The following is a 22,279-nucleotide window of genomic DNA, read 5'->3' on the forward strand; positions in this document are numbered from 1 at the left end:
GTGGTGAGGTCGAAACGAAGACACGAAAGGAGAGTTTGATCAAAAGAAAGAGGACTGGAGGTTCGTGGAATTTTTACGGAGCCCCCTGGTCATGAATTGGCGGTTCTTGTCTTTTTCGTCAAGGCCTGATGGATCCTGATCAGCGGAGGCCGGAGGGCAAAGGTCGGCTCGAAAGGGTTGATTCTCATTCAGGGGTGGGACGCACGCTCTGCGCCAATGGCAAGCTTGGGATGCGCTTCGCTCCCCGCCTCGGGTCCCACTGCTAGGCCCCCAATTCCCCCCATTCCCCGTCAAGCTCATTCAGTACAGGGTAGGCTTCTTTTGGCAGCCCCTGACATGGAAGATGCGATGACGCGGTTGATGGCCGGGTCGTCAAAGGTGGGAACTCTACTATGCCTCAAAGGCACCTTGGACGCAAACCCCTAAACTGCCAGATGTCACCCTCGTGCGATGCAGCTCACAGAGAGCTTCCGCTAGCGCCTTAACGGGGAATGGCGCCTCCGAGCCGCCCGCCGTCCTAGCGCTGTGTTGGCCCTGCAGGGCTCCAGGACCATGCGTTGACTCTTGAGTCCTTGACAGCATGGCACGCCGCGCATTTTCATTCTCGAGATGCAGGACCTTTGCTCCATGTCTGTCCGAGAGCCAATCTTTTTGGCGTCTCGCCCTTTCATGTTCAGCTGCACGTTGTTATGAGGAAGGGTACATACGCACCCCTTTTTGGGTCATCTTGTCTCACTTGGAGCGAATCGATTCGGGCTGACAACGACGGAGAGTGGAATCTCTCTGCCGCTGTCGTATGCATGTTTCGTTCTTGCCTTGAATGACAGCCACGGAAATGAACTTGATGGGCGATACACATCTAATTAGACGCAAGTCAGCGGGTATTCAATTCAACTTCACTCTCTGGGCTTTGACCCGAATGTTGATCCTCACACGACCTGGAGTGAGCTACTAATTTAGGTAACTTGCTTGCCAGCAACATGCTGTGGCACCTGTCATACTTTAGTCAATGCGCTAATTAGACAGGCGACGGTCTTGCACACTTGTTGACAGCTCATTCCGTCTACATAGCAAAGCTGCGTAAAGGGCTTGAGTTGACAAAAGGTCGTTCAAACGTCCTTCGTTGAGCTCAGGGGTTCGACGTGTCGGGAGATCACCGTCAGGCGTAGGGGTCCCTGCTCGGATGCACTGTCTACTTGTATCATCAGACGCGGACGTGACTGAGCAGTAATTAGTGTCCAGTTTGCCATTCCGGCAACAAGACAACGAAGCAGGCCAGGTGAATGAACAAAGCAAGGATCGAGTGCAGCCGCATGCAGGAGACACATTGCAAGCAAAGTACTCCGTCAAGCCGATGGAAGCAAAAGGACGCGGAACCCCTGATCCTGCGCCTCATGGATCGGTTGTCTCCTTGGGCGACATTTCGATTGGCTGCACTGGCATTCCAACAGGCCTGACAAACCTTAAAATTGAGAAGTGCCCCTGAGAGCTTTGCAATTGGTGTCCAAAATTTCGGGCAATATTAGTTCAAAGGATAGTTCAAAGGATGACTTCGCAGGACGCTCGTATGGCGTGCCGTGCGCCCTGTCGCTGCCGCACAGCTGCCATTGACCAACCACACTTTCAATGGGCTCATTGTCCGAGCTGCACGTCAACACACGACATGCCGGCTGGTACGCTTGCGACCCGTTGACACGAGCCAATGCCAAGACGTTGAGCCATTTCCTCCCATATGCGCCAATGGCCAAGTGCATGATTTGCAGCACATCAAGGCTTATCTAGCTGATGACCCCTTTCCTCTCGCAGCGGTGCGGTTGGACAGGTGCGACTCCTGATTGGCGGTTCGCCCAACAGGTACGCTGGGCTGTGATGATCTAACGAATACCGGAACCCGTCGTTTGCTTGATCAAGGAGTGCTTCCGCAAGTCCCAATACAGGGCCAAAGTGTGCTGAGAAGAGATGGCGTGCCCCTGGGCCTCGAGCTCTATGAGCACAGCCTGCGTACAAGAGGGACTGGAGAACTTGTCTGCGTGCTGGGCACATTCGCAACCTTCCGATATATTGCATGACATGTCAAAATCTCAGTAAGCCAGGCTATGAGATTGTTTGCCATCGGAGAGCACGGTAAAATGTGGCACGTAAAGGTAATGTAGTTTGTTGAAGATAGCAGATGAGCTCGACCGCACTAGACAGAGAGCCTTCACATGACCCGGAGACAGGCCCACGCGCATCGCGACCTGGACTGACGTCTGGCGCGACCCGCTGCGAGCTTGACAACACACCAGCAGTCACTTGCGACTTGTTTTCGTCCCATTGACGTATATACGATTCGTCGCATCTAGCCCACAATGCCTCCAGGTATGTCCATCGACACTTTACTGCTTCTCTGACCTTCTGCGACGCTCCTCTGTACCCCCACAAAGTCTTCGCGCCGCTCCCGCGCAAACGCGTCCACCTATCATTGCGCAACGCTTGTTGTAGACTCTCTTCACCATGGCACCCAAAAGACGCTCCAGACCAGGCACTACTGCTTTTCGCAAGGGCGCGACGGCTAATCATGTTTCTGTCGCAGCTTTAAGCGACTCAGAGTCCGACGCGGGCGTCGCTGCGATCCCGACCTACCCAGCTCCCGCGAATGGCTCATCAGGCCCCAAAATTGTCGGCGGCCCGGACGCAGTAATTGACGACGAAGATTTGCCTGGCTCAGAAGGAGAGGAAGACAACGAGGATGAGGACGGCGAGGAGGAGGAGGAGGAGGAGAATGTGTAAGGGTCCTAGGATCACCTCGCAGTGGCCGGACGCTAACCTGGTTGGACAGATTTGTCGTCGAGGCGATCAAAAAGCACATGGTTGATGAAGAGGTACGACGGTTCCGGAGGACACGGCGAATTGGTGGCTGACTGGAGCAGGGCATCCTCCGATTCCAGGTAAAGTGGGAAGGCTACGAGAAGAAGGCGGACATGACGTGGGAACCCGAAGAGAACCTGGAGTAAGCGCCTTGCACGTGTGCACATGGGGGCGCCAGCTGATTTAATGACAGGGAAGACGCAAGTGAGGTCCTCAAGGAGTACTTTGCCAAAGTAGGCGGTCGCGATGCCATCCTTGAGCAGCACGCCAAAGCCACCAAGGGGAAGAAGCGCGGGAGACAATCCGCCGGCCCCAGCACATCGAAGCGCTCAAAGCGCGAGCCCCATCCCGACGAGGAGGACGCGCCGGCGTCGAAGCCCAAGTCGTTCGTCCCGCCAGCAGGGTCATGGGAAGACGAGGTTGTTAGCATCGACGCGGCCGACGAAGATGGCAACGGCACTCTTACCATCTTTTTAAATTGGCAGAATGGCGCAAAGACGAAGCATCCACCCAGTGTTGTCTACAAACGATGCCCACAGAAGGTGAGCACTGGTCCCTCGGAGAGAAGCTGGTACAATGACTGACAAAGCCGCGCAGATGTTGCGTTTCTACGAGCGCCACGTGAAGATTGTGACCACTATGAAGAATGAGGCGGAGGAGAAGGTGCAAACGTTGACGCAGGCCGAGGATGAGAGCTAGGGAAGGGTGCGCTGCTGTTCGTTTTATTGCCTGGGACCAAGGCTTGCGAGCCTGAATTATCTGGTTCGTGGCAGTTTTTGTACAATTGGACGTGCTTGGTACGGCACCGCTGTCTCGAATGTATAAGATTGTATATGTGAATGAACGGCTTCTTCTTCTTTTTCTGTATCTTACAGGGCAATGCGCCATCATCACAGCTCGACTCTCGGTGGGAGCATCGACTCACTCATTACCAGCCACACGTTTCAAAAGGTTGACCAGTCGTCAGCCAAATGAGATTTCGGCGCCCAACCCCAAGCTCCAGATTCAGGGAGCGATGGCTGGCCAATGAGAAGCTCGTGCGGCCCCTGCATTACGGACGGGAAGCCCCGCTATGGCCCAGCCTTGCGATTTTAGCACTGCTGCCAGCTTTTGCATGTAAAAAGCCGGTGGCGGGGCAACCAGCAATATAATGCGCCAGCCATCGCTTTGCACATTCCAGTCCTTCTTGTATCTTCTTGCCGATATCTTCACGTTTGAGTTCAGTCGCTGCTAAAAACTTGAACGAGACTTGCACGTTTTTCGAGAACAAAGATCTACAACCATCATCACAACACGACCCCACCACACACACTGCCAGTGCTTCAAGCTTGAGCTCAACTCCAGTTCTTCAGTCAAGCACAACGCCCAATCGCTACGGAACCGAGACGAGACACGCCTATCGACTTGGTCCGGCACTCTCTCATTCCAAGCCAACCCGACATCTTTCCGAACCCCCCCCCCCCCCCCGCGCAAACCCCACAACCGCCATCATGGTCAAGAAGAACGATACCATCGCCATCATCATCATTGTGCTCTTCATTGTGCTCGCGCTCGTCAGCTTCGGTATCTGGACACTGGTGCATCGCGTCCGCAAATCGATGAGCGTCACGTCGGCTTCAAGCGGCAGTAGTAGTTCGGAAGGGGCATAGTCCATGCCTACTTGGACTCATTTCCTCTTCTCATTCCGCATACTATATCATATGCATTGTACACGGCGACGACGAAAAACGATAATCAGGAGGATGGATGGCACATGGGCCACACACTTTGGATACCACGGATCATCTTTTACGATTTTGGACAGCATTTGGGACAATTGATGGGGCAACTGTATTAGACATGGGCATGGCGTTATGAGAATACGGCGCATTTGCGGGAGCGGACATTTAGACTAGTCCCATGAGAGCACGCGCGGGATTGATTGTTGAATGGGTTGGATTAGGCAATTGGCGAATTACCGTTGCTACTGGGTAACTTGGGATAGTAGCGCAAATATCAGCAACAACAAGCTTGAATCATAGCGGTTATTATTACTGGACTTCAATTCTTTGATGAAGGCAGTGCTCTGTCCATGCAAGCGAATGCACGTAAGATGTCCACGCAAGCTGTGGAATAAGCCGCCCGGGGATTTCGCGGCGCGATCTCCTGCCAGCTCGGAGATACGCACCAGGAGCTGGGATGCCTCCCCAACGTGTAGACCCCGAGAGGCACGCACAAAAGGCCCAGGCCGCTCCTCATCTCGGTCTTATTGTTCTGCAATAGATTGCAAACATCCAGTGACTGCTTTTGTCTCCCACACGCGACGCTGCAGCCGTTCTCCCACCTCGTGGCCGACGCACTGGTTATCTTATCAATCAATCCCGGTGCCTCCACCGGCAAGTATCAGTCAGTCAATCAATCGTACGTCCGGTTCGGACTTGGCGGCGGCGCCACGCGCGATTCGCGTCATTTGTCGCTCGACCCCCTCCGTAATTTCTCAGCGTCCGTCCCACCATGTCGGCTTCTTCTTCTTCTTCAACACCATTCTCTGCTCCTTCTTCCTCCTTCACCTCCATCCCGCTACGGCCCCGACCGCTCGGATACAGAATGGCCGGCACGTTCAAGTCGTTATCGTCATGGGTCCTCGGCAAAGGCGCCAGCACCAACGACGCCCAAGCTGCGGCGCTCTTCCCCAAAGTCGATCCCGCCGTTGATGGCGAGGAGTGTCTGCACGACTGCCGCTCGTGCACGATTCGGTATCCGCGCAAGTTCGACATTGACGAGGAGGATGACCTGTACGGGCAGGTCAAGGCGTGGAGCACACACATGCTTGTCGCGACGGGCAAGACGGACTGGGTGCGGGACGTCGCCGACGAGGAGGGCAGTGTGATGCAGGCGGTGGCCAAGGCGGACGTGCCGAGTAACGGGGTGCGTTGTTTGGCTCTTTGCTGCTAGGTCTGTGGTGAAGCTGACGTTGAGAGAACAGACATTGAAGCTGTCAGCGTCCAACATGCCCACGCCCCACGACACGAGCGACTACTCGGAACCGACGACGATCCTACTCCTCCCTGCCTTCACATATGTCGACAACGTCCTCCCGAGAAACGTGCCCACGTTAATAGATTCCATCATATCGCATGCGCCGACGACCGAGTCGCCGCTCGACACACCGTTCACACCACAGGCCGTCGAGGGCATGATCCCGCGGAACTGTCCACACAGCGCGGTCATCCTCATGTGCAGCCACCGGACGCGCGACGCACGCTGCGGACAGAGCGCGCCGCTGCTAAAGAAGGAACTGGAGCGGCATCTGCGACCGCTGGGTCTGCAGAGGGATATGCATGATGAAAGACCGGGCGGTGTGGGGATATACTTTATCAATCACGTCGGCGGGCACAAGTACTCGGCGAATGTGATGATCTACCGACGGAGAAACGCGTTTGGACAAGACGCAGCACCCGAGGGCGCGTCCTCGAACGGGCATGAGAATGGGAACGGAAAAGCAGAGGGGCATGATGGTGGTGCCGCGCAGGGGATATGGTTGGCGCGCGTGCGACCAGAGGACTGCGAGAATCTCATCCGGTATACGGTGCTCCAGGGCAAGGTGGTCAAGCCGGAGAAGCAGCTGCGTGCTGGGTTTGACCGCGCGCGAGGTGTGATGAGCTGGTGACGGCCGGACTGTCTGCTCCTTTGCGATTTGGGCGAAATGAAGGATGGGCACAGGAGACCGAGTGAGGAAGAGAGAATCCTCACAGGCGACTCCTGTACCACAGGGGGAACGGGACTTTTGGGGATGAATACATTGAGCCCACAGAGGATCCCCTCGTGGACGGGCCATTGTGAGGAGGGCAGCGATGTGACCCTTCAAGAAGGTGTCTTTATCAGAATAGATGAACATGACAGATCAGCATGGCAAGGCGAGCGGAAACTCGTACAAATAGAGCAGCCTGGTCTTCAAGCTGTACTCCTGGTCGTCAAGCGGTACTCCTGGTCGGCAGTTGTGTGAATCAGCCTGTGAGAGTGTCGATTGATAGGCTTGACGGCGCCATGGTCACCGAGTGCCGCGACGTTGGGGATAAATCAGCCATTCGGTGTCTTCAGCCTGTCTCCCGCGGCCCGTGATACATGTCCCCTGGGGTAGTGGTTGGCTCAAGCATGCAGTGCGCAGTGTGCCCTTCTTGTACAGACTACAGCTGTCTCGCCGACGGCCTTGACCGAGTATGTCGGTCGGCCAGAGCGTGCAAGCAGCAAGTCGTCTTCAGGGGTAATTGCTGATGGGAGCGCGGAGACGAAGAAGAAGAAGCAACGCTTCCCAAATGTGAAGCTGAAAGGTGGCCGAAGGGATCAGCGTCTGGACTGTGCGATGGAGTGGACGACGAGAAGAGTTAGCGAGCTTGCAGACACTTCACAGCAGCGAAGACGTCTGTGCTCTTTTTGTGTTTCATGAAAGACACTGGATGGTCGTTCTTCTGGAGGTGAAACGATAGAATAAAGAAACTACTTGTGAGACTTCCCCTTGGCGCTTCTTGAATGAGAGACACATTCCTCATTGGGTGAGACTCATTGTTTCGCGTGCACACGTCGACCCCGTGTCACAACCTCGTGGATGGGAAACATTCGAGTGCCGCCGAGATGTGCTACTTTATTATCAAGCTTAGACTAATGAACGGGAACCACGGTCCGTCGTCGAACTCATTGGGTGCGGCGCACTTGGTATGACCGATGGCGGCGGAACAGGGATGTTATTCGACAGGGGTCTGTCAGTCTGTCCGGCAGTTGACGGTGAGGTCTCGTAGCTCGCACCAAAGAGGGAAGGATTAATTAATTAAGGATGAATGTGTGATGGGCCAAGGGACGATGGGCCAGAGAGCAGTGAGCGACGCAACGTGCGACAACCATTGACACAATGGCCACTCGTCAATGGCAAACATCCGGATGTGAGATCATTTGACAATTGACATTCCACGACGGCGCAGATTGGATCTTGGACAAGCTTTTGCCAATGTGGGCGTGGCAGCTTGGCAAGATCTAACGCTGGGGCTCCAGGCTCCAACCTCCAGACTGGACAGTGGACGCTGCGTCCATCTCCACGATGACAGACGGCACCTTCTGGAAGAGGACAAGTTGTTGCACGACGACGACGATAACGCACTGGACCTACTACCACTGTCGCACGGCCATGTCGCGTCCGGACACCTCGGGCCATTTCCAGCTTCCAGGCAGTCGAGTCAATGGCATGACTTCATCGAGGTCAACGTGACCCCCATCCTGCTCGCCCAGCCTCCATTTTGAACGGAGACGATGTTCAAAACGGCGTGCACAACATCGAGTCGCTCTTCGTTCCGCAGGCCGGTCAAAGGTGGCTGGACAGTCAGAAAAGACGGACATCGAGGCAGTGATCCGCGCCAGTGACGACGACGCGGTGCCTGGATCCAGAACTCCAGCCACAGACGGAGGGGACAGACTGGATTCTGCACATCATACCTTACCGTAGAGAACTGTAACGGACGACTGTTCGAACGCCTCAGGGCCAACCGTCACGTCCGTGGGCGACGATCGTGCTAGCGCGGGTGGACCCTGCAAGCCAAGTTTTTTTTTGATCCCCTGCCAAGGCGGCTGCTGGCCACCTTTGTGGCTTTGACGTCTAGCCCCCTTTGGGACTTTCTGGAAAGCCTGCAGGCTGCTGTCGTAACCGTGGGCGACCTGAGGGAAGATCTGCGCTCAGGGACATGGACATGGACATGACATGGATCCCCCTACGCTTGTTAATCTGTAGCGGTCGGCCCTTGCGCTTCCGTGTCAGAGGGAGCAATCGTCCGTCTGGCGGTGCACTCACTGGACATGGGAGGCAACCAGGCAACGTCGAGACGACGTAGAGTGAGATATTTTGCTCCCAGAGACTTTTTGGAGCCGCGTGAATCGCAACGCCAGCCCGCACTATCAATATAGCGCTGGATACAGACGACGCGCAAGCAGGCTGGCGGGCGCCACGTGTCAAACAACAGCGTGAAGCCACCTGTGGGAGGGAGGGAGGCTTGGAGGCTCCCAGACCAAGATCATCAGGCACTTCTCCATCAGGACTCACTGAACTGAGGAGGCTGTCCGTCCGTGGACGTACAGGAACGTTGGGTTAGTACCCAAAGTGCCGGACAAGGATGGTGTGGGCACCACCACCACCGCCATCCATCGTGGCATCGACAGGTTCCATCATCTCCTGGCGCTACTGCAAAGGGCCCCTTGGAGAGGGCCATGTCAACCTCGTTGTTTCGTGCTCGCATTGTGACGATTCGATCAAGACGGATCACTGGGCAAGTGTGAAGTGATCGTCATCTGCTTTGCTCCAGCCATGTCTTTTCTTGTCTGCGCTGACTGCCTATAAGTTTCATTGTCTTCGTCCTGATTGCCTCTGTTCACCATTACTCTGCAACACAAGCAAAGACTTCCCAAATCAACATCACACAGACCAGCCCATATCTTGGATATTGCCTCGCCTCCTCCCAGCACAGCTCTCGGTATCGCCTGTTCCGCACCACACCTGAAGGAGTCCTCCCGCCGGACGATCTGTTTATCTATCTATCTATCTACACGCTACAGACACACTCGCTCAGCCTGGCCCAACCCCGGGAGTGCACCGTTCCATCATCCTCCACTCACACCCCCCGGCAGGCAAACCGGAAGCAAGGTCCAGTCTCGTTGAATCATTCTCAAGTGGCTGTCCAGGCACACACACGGACGGTCCTCTGTCGATTCAACTCATCCATAAAGCCAAGACTTCCCTCCGGACCCATCTCTGGTCGTCTTGACTCTTCTCAGACCACTTCTTCGATTCGACTACTCCACTGTATCATCTCTTGTCCGTGCCGGCCACGACGTTCAGCTCTCTTTCACAACAACGAGTTCTTTCTCGGCCATTTTCACACATCAATCACCATGAAGATCACCGGCTTTGTCATCGCCCTGGCGGCTTCCGCCTCCGCCATCCCCTTCAAGATGGCCGACTACACAGCGCCTCGTGGTATGTCTCTACTATGCTTTTCATCCCAGTACCTTGGCTAACACATCTTCAACAGCCGTCGAGGCCCCCGAGGTCCGCCCACACCACGGCTACCCCTACCACGGCCCCGGCAACCTCACAGCCCGTGGCTTCGGCAGGCACAACGAGACGGACAGGCCTCACCACGAGAAGCCCACCGTCGTCGTCGACAAGCGTGCCTTTACGCCCGAGGGCCACCGGGACCAGAAGGACAAGCCGTACCACAACGGCATCGTCGGTGGTCACCACTGGGGTCCCAAGAACCACACCTACCACGCATGAGTGCGGAGTGTGGAATGATAGACAAAGGCCTGGCGTCTATTTCTCTACTTTGCCCAGGGCTCAGGGCTCAGATCGAACTCATGAATTGAATGGACTGGATTGAACAAACTGGAGATGGAATTGACGGGGCAAGGGATCAATGATACCGTGGTCGTTGCTACGACCCATTTGCTTTTGCTTGTACTGCTTGCTATCGTACTTGCTATAGATAGATTTGATGAATTCGAGCGACTGTTTTAGACACTTACCACTCGAGGCTTGGCCACAACTTGATTTGTGTGTACATTAGATGACCGTTTCCGGAGTATCAAACAGCCTCGTACATTATGCCCAGCAAGCTTGGCCTGCCTTGGCATTGACGTTGATCTGTCCAAGCCAGCTGCGCCGCCGGCACTTGCGCTTACACGAACCGATTGCCGGACAGGGGTCCAGCTGGGCCAAGTCTTCCACTCAACGTATCCGTAAGCGTCTCAGAATAATGAGAAAGACGTTGCGATTCATGAACTCGCACCACTTTGCTCTTGTTCTCCCTGCTGAATATCGCGCCTTCACGTCCATCACCAAAGGGCCAATCCGTCCCCAACGCAGCGACGATGACTTCACATGTGGCCACAACGTCCGAGCGACCGCAGGATCACCACCTGATCCACACATGATGGACTCTTCCTTTCGAACGCTCTGCAAGACATTGCTGGACATGTTCATCACGCTGCGTCGCGTATTCTGAAACGGAGGCGCCGACATCCGTCGCCCGAATCCTTCCAGACGTCACCTCGCCCAGATCGCCATCTCGACAATGCAACCCTGCCGGACCATCTTCGTCGCATGCAAGCCTCTCGACTCTTCTTGCAGCCATTCTTCCAGGGGGTCCCTTCTCTGCGCCGCGACCCTGCTTCTCAATCGCCAGGATCGCAGGCCTAGTATCTGGAGGAGATTCCTTCCTGCAGATGCAGCGCATTCCCTCGGGTGTCGCTCATCGGTCACGACTTCATTCTCGGGACCGTATGCGCGCCCACATGCATCTGCGGCTCTGCGCGGGCACTACGTCAGTCGAGCAGCAATCTGGCGTTGTACCTAAGGTACGTATGCATCCTTACACTCAGCAACAGCCTACCCTGCAATTAGAGGGAAGCAACTAACATATTCATTATGACTCCATATCGTCCCGTACTAGCTCACGTTCAATTACATGTTCTTTTTGCGTGCCTCATCGTAGCCCTCCTCCTCACTGTCCTCGTCCTCGTCGTCATCCTCAGGCCCCGTTTCCATCTTTCGGACCCTGTCGGACCGCCGCCGCCTGTCCTTCATGGCCGCGCGAATCTTGCGACTCGCCTCGTCAAAGCCCTCCTTGGAATCTAGACTCGTAAAGCCCATAATGGGGAAGCCACTCGAGCCAAAGCCGCCCCCGCTGCTGCTGGAGCGCGAGCGACTGCGGGACCGCGACGGCGGCCGCGTGGAGAAGATGCCCACGTGGCCAATGTTGCTGAACGAGTCGTGCCGGGGCAGTTGGCGGCTGGATTGTGTGGTGGCGCGTCGCGACAGTGCGGGCGGTGTCTCGATCTCGAAGCCGCCCTGGCTGGACTGGTCGCTGTCCTGCCGGCGGTGACCGCTGCTGCTCGCCGGTGCGCCGCCTTCCTCCACCTTGAGCGGACCGGGCACGAGGCGCGTCTTGTCAAAGTCGGGGAACATCTCCGGGCCGAGAGTGTTGATCAGCTCCGTGACCTCGGAGCTCAGCTCGGCGCGGCGATTCCGTAGGCGGTGAATGTTGTAGCCGGACATGGGTGAGAGACAGAGGACGAGGGGCCGCAGCGACTTGAAAATGTCCATGCCGACCTCGCCGAAGCGCAGGGCGGCAAAGGTGATGCCGACCATGGCGGGCCAGACGAGGCAGTAGACGAGCCAGAGGGGCACCCAGGGCGGGACGTAACCCCAGAGGCGGTCGTGCCAGACCTTGGCGACGATGAGGATGGAGTAGAAGTGGTAGAGCGTGGGGGCGAAGCCGAGGGCGACGAGGATCTTCCACGTGGCCATGACATCGCGGCCCTGGATCTTGACGGTGGATCCGGCCAGGGCGGCCTTGGCCTTTTGGCGGCTGATGATCTTGGTGGCGATGAAGACGGGCGCGAAGAGCGTGAGGCCGGGGACGGTGGCGAGGAAGAGGAGCAGCAGCTTGATGGAGCGGTAGATGGTGAGGAAGATGACCTTGAAGATGGACATGCGGGCGTACTGGACCTGGTGGTCCTTGAGGTTGAGGTAGCGTAGCTGCTGGTTATAGGTCTTGACGTCCTTGGAGAGCTTGGCGATGCGGGCGTCGTCCTTGTATTTTTCGTAGCCCTTGCAGAGGCGCCTGTTCATCTCGATGACGACGGGCAGGGGCAGCTTCTTGCCCGTCGGGTTGTAGAGGCGGCGCGCGGCCTGGATCATCATGAGCGTGTCGTAGTCGGGCGCCGAGACGGTGACCGAGTTCAGGGCCTGGTAGACGGTGTCGAGGACCTGGCCAATGGCCTCGCGGCGGTTGTTGTTGCGGTACTGGTCGACGACGTACTTGGGGATCTCGACGGGGGTGCCAAACTCAATGACGGCGCGCGAGCGGAACTTGTGGGCGTGAAAGTAGTTCATGCCGACGGGCACAATCTTGAGGCCGCAGTCGGGGGACTCGGCGAGGGTGCCGAGGGCCATGATGGCGACGCCGGCCTTGAGGGGCAGCAGCTCGGTGCGATCGTGGCTGCCGCCTTCGGGGAAGATGCCCACGCAGCCGCCGCTGCGGAGGCGCGCAAAGACGGCCTCGTAGACCTTTGTCTGGTCCGTGTGCGGGGCCAGCTTGAACTTTGTGCCTTGGAAGCCGTCGGCGCAGCCCTTGCGGTGCTTGTCGGTAAAGTTGCCGTCCTCGTCAATGTCGTCGCGGCCGGTCAGCTGCTCCATGGCCAGCTTGCCCTTAAAGGGCCGCTTGATGCGGACCTCCTCGGGGCTGAGGATCTGAGCAATGTCGACGTTGGCGCCCGTCGTCTTCTTGCCCGAGGGCAGGAAGAGCATGCCCTGGACCTCGCCCTCGCCCTGGCCAAACTTGGTGCCGACGCCGCGGACGAGGGTCGGGTCGTTGATGGGGTCGGGGAGGTAGATGCGGCCGGTGGCGGGCTTGGCGGCGTCCTGGGCGCGCCCGACAGGGACGGCACCGACCTGGCGCGAGCCCCAGCCGATGAAGCCATGGACGGACTTTTGGGCGATGAGGAGGGAAACGCGGCGGTTGGCCTCCTGGCGCAGGACACGCTGGAGCAGGAGGGCGTCGACGAACTGGTTGGCGTGGGGGGCGGCGACGAAGAGGACGGGGCCGGACTGGGGCACGCGCCAGGAGCCGCGGGGGACGACCTCGCGGAAGAAGGTGTCGACGAGGTTGCCGATGATGTAGAGGAAGAGGTCGTACTTCCAGTTGACCATGGGATAGAGCTCCTTTTCGGGCTTCTTGGGCTTTGGCTTGGTCTTGGGCGTGGCCTTGCTGTTCGCGGTGTTGTCATTATTGTGCGGGGTAGTACTAGTCGCCAGCGCGCCTTTGTCGTGTGCGTCCGCCTGCGCTGGCTGCTGCTCAGGCTGAGACTCCATCTTCGAATTCGCGGGGGGACGTTCGGTGCGATGCGATGCGATGCGATGCGATGCGATGCGATGCGATGCGATGGGAAGGCGTCGTGGTCGCGAGGCCCAGCGAGGGGCGCGTGGATGTTGATGGTTGGGCAGGGTGCGTCGGGTTGGTCGGACGGGCTGGTGGATTTATTGGGGAAAGACTCCCTTGGTACGTGGTGCTACTAGTAGAGGGCGGCTGTGCTGGGCTGGGCTGGGCTGATCTGCTCGGATGACGGCTGGAGCTGCGAAACCTTGTTGAATTGGAACGAAGGATAAACAAGGTAGGTAGCTGCTTCAATTTGTTGATAACGGGAGTGAGTGAGGTGAAGCTGCAGTCCTCCCCCAAAAGTCTATGCAGACAGAACTTTCTGGCTCAGCGCCGATCACATGCAAATCAAGAGGGCTGCAGCAGGCAAATAAATACGTAGTAATTCAAAAACTTGGCTGATCCTTGCTGCTCCATCGAGACTCGAGAGAAAGAAGAGCAGATGGTCGGTGCTCACTGCTTGGCGGCCTATTATGTCGCCCCTGCGTCGGCTGTCCCGTCGCCTATCGTCGCGACTTCGCGTTGAATCAACTGGAAACTCCTCATCATTGATCCATTTGACCATCTCCCACTCCCTGACTCCTGAGCGGCCGACAAGCAGAGCATTGACAGCTCCGCCAGTGGGGCCGTCAGCACTGGGGAAGAAGTGGACGCCATGATCCGTCCCGGACGAAGATCCCGGCGTCGTGGATCCTTGGTCGGCCTGCTACCTCGAAGCACCTAACAACAACGGTCCCCCTATCGATTTTCGTAATTAGGCGTGCTTTCACGACATTAACGAGTGAGTCGTCGCCATGGTACGTCTCCCCAGCTCGACCTGAGCATCACGCGACAGACTCATCGATGGACGTGCTGCGTCGATCTGCGCAAGTTTGGCGAGGCCTTGCTCGAAACGCAGGCACGCACAGCGAGTCTTTGCGGACTATTTTATAACATAGACAGCCTCAAATCAGACCATTTGTAGCTGCTTTCTTCGTAGGGGCAACCCAAGCAGTCACCCGTGCCTCCAACTTGAATGTCACACTTTCACTTTCATCAGCAAAGCCCAGTTTCTATTACAACATTGAACCGTCAGTCTTCATGTTGTCTTTGTGCCGGCAAACCGCCAGTCACCTGTACAGACTTCTGTATACCCAATGCTACAAAGCAACATGGGCACACCCGTCTCAACCGTTGTATGAATCAAAGGGCCACTCGTCCACAGTAATAACCGGCACGAGCCAGCCGCTCGATACGACCAACAGCCATCATCAATGTCACCTCGGGAACCATCACGCGTCGACCCAGCATCCCACCATCATCATCGCCTTGCCCCAATCGGGCTCGACAACCGCACTGCTCACCATCGTCTCCCCGCATAGGGAAGCAAGCATCAAGCACAGGGCCCAAGCAAGCAGCCAGACCAAGGGTTGCGGTGTTCCAGCATCCACGACGCGGATCACCTTTGTGACCGACACCTTTCAGATCATCTGACGCTTAGTTGGACTGGCTGGTACGACTCTGAATAAAGCTCCGTCTCATGTCGATCAGCATCGCCATACTGCCCAGGAAGCAAGCAAGTCTGCGAACTGGCATATATTATACAGGCCCCGCCTCAGTTACCCCAGCATACGACAAACAAGAGTATACGACAACCTTCAGCATGTTGTCTCTCTTCTTCGTCCTGCCCCTGGCGGCAGCGTCAATCGTCAACTCCCAGCTCTCCTTGCTCCCACACCACCCGCACCCTCCAGAGGACATCCCCCCTCTGTCTCACTGGGAAGACCTCGCCGCCTCGCAGAACCGCACACTCTGCCACATCCTACCCGGCCAGGACGGCGACGACGACGACGCAAAGACCATCGCCTCCGCTCTCAACCATGACTGCCGCACCAACGCCCTCGTCGTGCTCCCCGGCGCCCAGTACACCATGGCCTCCAACATCACCACCACGTCCATGGACAACGTCCACATTGAGCTCTATGGCCGCCTCCTCTGGACCACCGACATTGACTACTGGCTCTCCGTCTCCATGCCCGTCGGCTTCCAGAACCAGAGCACCGTCTGGTACTTTGGCGGCCGCCACGTCCGCCTCGACGGCCACGGCACCGGCGAACTCAACGGCAACGGCCAGGTCTGGTACGACTGGGCCAAGGGACGCGGCAACCTCCCCCACCGGCCCATGATGATCAACTGGCGCCACCTCCATGCCTCCGTCATCACCAACCTCCGCTTCGTCCAGGCCCAGATGTGGACCATGGCCACCACCTGGTCCCACGACCTCCTCTTCGACACCATCTACGTCAACAACACCAGCAACAGCTCCCACTCCACGCTCAACACCGACGGCATCGACACCATCTACTCCGACAACATCACCCTGCGCCGCTGGGACGTCACCTGCGGCGACGACAACGTCGCCCTCAAGGGCAACTCGAGCAACGTCTTCCTCTACGACAGCGTCTTCCACGGCGGCCAGGTCATCGCCATTGGCAGTCTGGGCCAGTACAATGACGCGTGGGAGTACGTCCACACCTTCCACGCGCGCAACGTCACCATGCGCGACACCCGCTACGCCGTCTACCTCAAGACCTGGGCCGGCCACCAAAACGGCTACCCGCCCAACGGCGGCGGCGGCGGACGAGGCCACGGCCAGGACATTGTGCTCGAGGATGTCGTCCTGCACGGCGCCCGCACGGCACCCTTTTGGATCTGGCAGTGTGAGAACTACGAGGGGGACATGGGCAAGGACTGCGACTCGAGCGAGTTCTCCTTTTCGGACCTGCGCTTCTCCAACGTCAGCGGGACCACGGCGGACGGCGTCACGCTCGCTGCTTCGTTGCGCTGCGCGGCTGGTGGTGGAGGATGCACAAACATTATCGTCGAGGACTTTTCGGTCGTCACGGCTAATACGAAGAAACCCTTGACGGAGTGGTACTGCGCCAACGTCCACAATCCGTCAGGGTTTGAGTGTGAGCCGTTCCCTGAGGATAAGGGCGACGACGAATGAGCTGGCTGATCCGGTATGCGTCGTGATGCACCGCGTTGTAGTGATAGTCCCCTTGGATTCAATGATATCTCCAGTTCCTTGTTAACTGCCAGGCCATGCATCCGCCGTGCAGCCTCACCGTTTCGCTCTTCGTTTCCCCTTCTTATCAGGAACGCTCGCCGTGCCCCCCTGCACTTCCCCCTCATCCAGATGCCCTTCACTCTCCATCTCTTTCAGCTTCTCCTGCCCGGAGATGAACATGGACAGGTCGCGGTTCATCTCCTTCAGCTCGGCGTTCTCTGTCCTGAGCGCCTCCAACTGGTTGCGCGTCGTCTCACTCTCCGTGTTCAGGTGCTCGATGCGCTTCATCAACCCCTCGTTGATCTGCTTTTCTTCTTGCACGGTTTTCCCGAGGCTGCGCGCCAACTCCTGGCTCTTGTTGGCTTTCGTCCTCTCGCGCTCCAGATCACGCTCGAGCTGGGGGATGGTCTGCTTCGTCAGGGTGCTGTACTTCGCCTCCAGCTCGCCCAGTCGCTCCATCGCCTTGGTGCTCTGTGCCGCGGAGCTCTCCGCTGCCGCGGTGGCCATGGACGCCTTGTCGACCGCCTTGTTCATGAGTCCCTCAAAGTACGCCCTCTGCGACTCCAGTTGGCTCGATATGAGATGCGAATACTCGAACCCGATGTTGTCCAACTTGGAGCGTGGGACGACATCCTCGTTCGGCAGCTGCTGGTGTTGTTCTTGACCGGACGGTCCACTCCTGTTGGGTAGTTCGACGACCTTGCCGTCGCCCTTGTCACGTATCAATCGATGCACCCACATGTCGCCGGCGTAATCCCACACATGCTGCGTCTCCAGTTCGAGAGCAAAGTTGTGTGCAGTGTCCTTCCAGTGCGCCTTGGCATGGGCGCCCTTGTACCGCCCACAGCCGACGTGCCCGCAGATCAGGCATATCCACAAGTCGTCCGTGCTGTCACACACGGCACACAGGTTTGATACAGAGGAGCCAAACGGTTGCGTCTCGGGGCTTGTTGTGGCCTCATCTTCGTCTTGCGCTGCGCCTGTGAAACGGCAAACAGGACAGCCTTGCCCTCTCCAGTTCTGCAGGCATGTACAGTGAAAGACGTGCGAGCAGGGTATCGTCATCAGACCGCTCGTTTCGTCCATGCGCTCTAGACACACGGGACACGTCGGCAGCTCGACAAGACTCGGCGTGGGGGGCGGCAAGGGTCGCAGAGAGCTTGAGATCGAAGAGGAGACACTGTTGGATATACTCGCTGTCGATAGTCCCGGTGTCTCGAACGTGATCTTCTTCACGCATACGGCGTGGCATATTTGTGGCTGCCAACTACTGTCAATACATCGCCCACGCGGCAGAACGAAGAAGCACTCACGTCCATCCGGTTAAATATCTTGCCATCAAATGCCCTCCTCCACGCTCTCGCTCTCGCCGCATCCCGAAACTGCAACAGCACCATGTATCGGTTCATCCGCGACGTCATGACCATTCGGCAGTGGCTAATGTCCTTTGTCCACTCCTCGCCTAGGAACACAACCAGATCGGCCGGACTCATGTAGAATGGCACAGCTGGGATGCACATGGTCGTGCACTCCTGCGCCCCGTCTATTGCCTCCTGCTCAGCGCCTGTAGCGCTCAGCGAGGGTGTCTCCTCGCCCTCCCTGTAGAAGTGGACGACTCCCCAGCCCACCTCTGTGTTCTTCGTCACAACCGGTAGAAGCTCTGCTTTCGTCGCAGCACCGCTGCCCGTAGGGCCCAGCTCGGGCGCTGGTCCCGCCGCCATGGCGAGATCGACCGTCAGGAGACTCACGCGTCCGAAACGCCAGTCCTGTACAGCAGTCTCGGGTTTCAGTCCTGCGTCGGCGGTGGGGGGAGGGTAGCTTGTCGTTCTCTCCAACAGGTGCCGTTCAGATGGTCGTCCGGCCGGTCGCTCGACTTTGTTTCCAGCTGCGCTGAGGCCAGCATCCACGGGAGACGACGAGCTCGCAGGACCAGATGATCTCCGGGCAAGCTGTGGTCGGTCGTCGCGTATGGGGATGGTTTGCGTCGGTTGCCTGTCAGATCGCGGATGACTCGGGAAGTTCTCGTCGAACACGTTGGCAGAACCTGGCGGCAGCCAAAAATCGTCGCTAGAACCAGCTAATGCTGCGAGGGATAAAGGTTCGTTCGGTCTGGGCGAGGTATACAGCTCAAATTTGAGGTGGTAGAAATAGGAAGGCATAGGCGCGTGTGTGAAGCTGACAGCTGCGACACTGGTTCACGGCGGTATGAAGCGATCTCGTGAATGTAATGAAGAAAGGCGCCTGACCATGGCGCAAGTCGCAGGAAGCCGCGCGAGAGGCTTTGCAAGAGAAAAGAAGATGGATTGTTCTTTGGGAAGTGGAGGGAGGAGCCAAGCTGGAGTCAATATCACGCCGCCCCGCCTTCACGAAAGACAACAACGTGGTAGGTAGCTACCCGGAAGCGACGGATTCGTCTTACATACTATGTAGCTATCTTATTTACTGATTGACATTCACATAATGAACAAATTACTCAAGTGCAGACGGGAATTATTGTCTGATTCGGCGCCGTCCATTAAAGACGGCGAAACTATGCTAAGAGGTCATAAACTGCTACCATTGTGCAGTCCCATACCAGGTTGAATCCCAGAACGCCATCGTGTCAACATGCTCGCCACTTACTGGCCACCGCGCAGACGCAACACCAGGTGAAGGGTCGATTCCTTCTGGATGTTGTAGTCCGAAAGGGTGCGACCGTCTTCCAATTGCTTGCCAGCAAAGATGAGGCGTTGCTGGTCAGGAGGAATACCCTCCTTGTCCTGAATCTTGCTCTTCACGTTGTCGATAGTGTCGGATGACTCAACCTCCAGTGTGATAGTCTTGCCCGTCAGGGTCTTGACGAAGATTTGCATACCACCACGCAGACGGAGCACCAAGTGGAGTGTTGACTCCTTCTGGATGTTGTAATCGGAGAGGGTGCGGCCATCCTCGAGTTGCTTGCCAGCGAAAATGAGACGCTGTTGATCCGGAGGAATACCCTCCTTGTCCTGGATCTTGCTCTTCACGTTGTCAATGGTGTCGGATGACTCGACCTCCAGAGTGATGGTCTTGCCAGTGAGGGTCTTGACGAAGATCTGCATACCACCACGGAGGCGGAGGACGAGATGGAGAGTGGACTCCTTCTGGATGTTGTAGTCGGAGAGAGTGCGGCCATCCTCAAGCTGCTTGCCGGCGAAAATCAGGCGCTGCTGGTCGGGAGGAATGCCCTCCTTGTCCTGGATCTTAGACTTCACGTTGTCAATGGTGTCTGACGACTCGACTTCGAGGGTGATGGTCTTTCCGGTCAGGGTCTTGACGACTGGTAAGTGTCAGTGGCGAGCGAGCATACTGAAGAGAAAGGAAGGTGACGTACAGATCTGCATACCACCACGGAGGCGGAGGACAAGGTGAAGGGTGGACTCCTTCTGAATGTTGTAGTCGGACAATGTACGTCCATCCTCAAGCTGCTTGCCGGCGAAGATCAGGCGCTGCTGGTCAGGAGGAATGCCCTCCTTATCCTGGATCTTGGACTTGACATTGTCGATGGTGTCGGAGGACTCGACCTCAAGGGTGATGGTCTTGCCCGTGACTGCAAATAGACGTCAGCATGTTGTTTACCGCCGCGGGTGCCGGCACCGGTGCACTTACGAGTCTTGACGAAGATCTGCATGGTCGCTGACGTAGATCGATGCGCTGTGTTGTGTGTCGGTGAAGGTGATGGTAGATGGAAGTTTGCAGTAGGCGATAAATGCGGGAGTGATGGAGGAAGGAGAAACGAAGCAGAGGTGATGGAGGGTAGAGAGGTTTATGTACGTGGTAAGCAGGAGTCCAGTCGGCTGGATGAATGAGGGGAGAGCGAGCGCAGCCTGAGGCGCATTTCCATGCGCCTTCACTCACACCATCCGAATGCGCATTGCCTAAGCACGATGAATCATGGAGGCACGACCAATCAGACGAGGTCATGCGGAAGGCTCCAGAACGCGGAGGAGGAGACACTAGACCCCTGTCGTGTTTTGGCTACCTGAATCCACCGCAAACGCTCGCCCAGAAGCTGGTACCCGAGACATAGCCGTCTTATCGACGAGTGGATCCTTCACCTTGATATCATGTCAACCTCGGAATGGATGATGCACTCGTTCAATCAACGAACAGTCAGATGGTTGTTACGAGCGAAGATTTTTCCTGGAGCATTTACTCAGCAAAAGATATCATGAAGGATGCGACTAGAAGATTCCTCGCCGCAGCACGCGCTGGAGGATGGCGCCGCCCGATGCTGCGGTGACCAGGCTGATGGGCGCGAGGGCAATCGTGGCTCAGCGCTGTGTCGATTGGTCGTCATCGGCCTCAGGTGGCGGGCGGACTTGTTGTCCCGAGCCCAAGCCTGCCTCCACGTTCAAGGTGGCGATCTATGCCGCTAGCGAGTAGTTTGGAGTGAAATCGGATTGTTTCTACAATCCGATGTTGGACCATCTGGTCTTTCCTTTCTTCCTTTCTTTCGTGATTACACGACACTCGGTGTTCACTAAGCTGCATCGTTCGTGAGGCTGGACCAGACGCGGGGTCGCCGATAGGAGGTAGCGACGTCATAAGCGCAGGGACCTGGGGATTCACTTGCAAACTTGCGAAGTGAGCCTGAACAGTTGCCCGACCAGGATCGAGTGATCCGTACGGACTAATGAAGCGGCCTCTGCATGGGCTGGCTTTGACTATGTCATCTCATTTAACTTGCAAGTACTTGCCTGCAAACTGCAGTCGCTGGGCAGCCCGTAACACATGGGCTGCTACTCCAGCTCGGCAGCGCTAATGTGGGAGCACCTTTACGGGCATCGCATCACAACGTTGGCAACACATCAAATCTACTGTGGGCACAAGTGTTGCGTGAAAGTGTGTTGCTTGAAATTGCTAGTAGATATCTGGCAGTGGTGTATGTCGGAAAGGCCATGAAGGCTACTCCAAAGACATCCACCATTCATTTGGAAACCAACGGCATTCCTGCTAGGGCCACTCATGCTGCAATGCTGGCTGTCAACGCCGTAATCGCTCCCAGGTTGCATTCTCTGTGCATCTAAACTAAACTGGACTGTCGTTTTCCGTAATAACATATCGTGGTCAAAGATCTCATCGAGACATTCGAAGAGATTTGTTCAACTTTGCATCCCTCCCATGTTTCTGTCTTGCGATGTGGGGCAAAAAGGGTAAAAGATCAAGGGCCGGTGTAAAAAAAAAGAATCTTGTTGAATTCATACATTCGTGGAAGAAAGTCGTAAAAGCGTAGGGTCGTGAACCGTTATCTTCGTATCATACGTGAAGCGGTGCCCAGCCAGGGGGGGGGAGTGAAAGAATAGGCCGATGTGTATAGAAATCATGGACGCTTGAAAACAAAGGAAACATGCTAGCCTCCCCAGGAGACTGGGTATTGTAACAACAACATCTCCAAACACACAGAAAC

The 22,279-nt window shown here is 56.7% G+C and overlaps 6 protein-coding genes across 6 annotated transcripts; 4 read left to right on the top strand and 2 right to left on the bottom strand.

Moving 5' to 3' along the window:
- Positions 1 to 2,335: 2,335 nt before the first annotated feature.
- F5Z01DRAFT_663607 (uncharacterized protein) lies at positions 2,336 to 3,935 on the top strand. The gene is made up of 5 exons (XM_046264041.1): positions 2,336 to 2,765; positions 2,819 to 2,861; positions 2,910 to 2,989; positions 3,041 to 3,389; positions 3,445 to 3,935. The coding sequence occupies exons 1-5, from the start codon at positions 2,494 to 2,496 to the stop codon at positions 3,544 to 3,546; spliced, it is 846 nt and encodes a 281-aa protein (XP_046115409.1). The 5' UTR covers positions 2,336 to 2,493; the 3' UTR covers positions 3,547 to 3,935.
- Positions 3,936 to 5,433: 1,498 nt separating this feature from the next.
- On the top strand, positions 5,434 to 6,496 carry F5Z01DRAFT_676972 (sucrase/ferredoxin domain-containing protein; the record flags this gene model as incomplete). Its single annotated transcript, XM_046265310.1, has 2 exons — positions 5,434 to 5,754; positions 5,813 to 6,496. 2 exons carry the CDS (start codon positions 5,434 to 5,436, stop codon positions 6,494 to 6,496), a joined length of 1,005 nt encoding a protein of 334 aa, XP_046115410.1.
- Positions 6,497 to 9,756: 3,260 nt separating this feature from the next.
- On the top strand, positions 9,757 to 10,141 carry F5Z01DRAFT_676973 (uncharacterized protein; the record flags this gene model as incomplete). The annotated part of the gene is made up of 2 exons (XM_046265311.1): positions 9,757 to 9,841; positions 9,897 to 10,141. 2 exons carry the CDS (start codon positions 9,757 to 9,759, stop codon positions 10,139 to 10,141), a joined length of 330 nt encoding a protein of 109 aa, XP_046115411.1.
- Positions 10,142 to 11,073: 932 nt separating this feature from the next.
- On the bottom strand, positions 11,074 to 14,148 carry F5Z01DRAFT_284444 (acyltransferase-like protein). Its single transcript, XM_046258775.1, has 2 exons — positions 11,282 to 14,148; positions 11,074 to 11,233 (listed from the first exon to the last, which is right to left on the bottom strand). Exon 1 carries the CDS (start codon positions 13,736 to 13,738, stop codon positions 11,327 to 11,329), a length of 2,412 nt encoding a protein of 803 aa, XP_046115412.1. The 5' UTR covers positions 13,739 to 14,148; the 3' UTR covers positions 11,074 to 11,233; positions 11,282 to 11,326.
- Positions 14,149 to 15,444: 1,296 nt separating this feature from the next.
- F5Z01DRAFT_627673 (exo-rhamnogalacturonase B) lies at positions 15,445 to 16,791 on the top strand (the record flags this gene model as incomplete). The annotated part of the gene is made up of 1 exon (XM_046261553.1): positions 15,445 to 16,791. One exon carries the CDS (start codon positions 15,445 to 15,447, stop codon positions 16,789 to 16,791), a length of 1,347 nt encoding a protein of 448 aa, XP_046115413.1.
- A 114-nt stretch (positions 16,792 to 16,905) lies between these two features.
- F5Z01DRAFT_683320 (uncharacterized protein) lies at positions 16,906 to 20,287 on the bottom strand (the record flags this gene model as incomplete). Its single annotated transcript, XM_046265839.1, has 7 exons — positions 16,906 to 17,831; positions 17,886 to 17,940; positions 18,165 to 19,026; positions 19,051 to 19,092; positions 19,474 to 19,808; positions 19,857 to 20,060; positions 20,204 to 20,287. The coding sequence occupies 7 exons, from the start codon at positions 20,285 to 20,287 to the stop codon at positions 16,906 to 16,908; spliced, it is 2,508 nt and encodes an 835-aa protein (XP_046115414.1).
- Between the last annotated feature and the right edge of the window lie 1,992 nt (positions 20,288 to 22,279).

Source organism: Emericellopsis atlantica (genome assembly GCF_019669845.1).
Source record: "Emericellopsis atlantica unplaced genomic scaffold F5Z01scaffold_27, whole genome shotgun sequence".
Taxonomy (NCBI): Eukaryota; Fungi; Ascomycota; class Sordariomycetes; order Hypocreales; family Bionectriaceae; genus Emericellopsis; species Emericellopsis atlantica.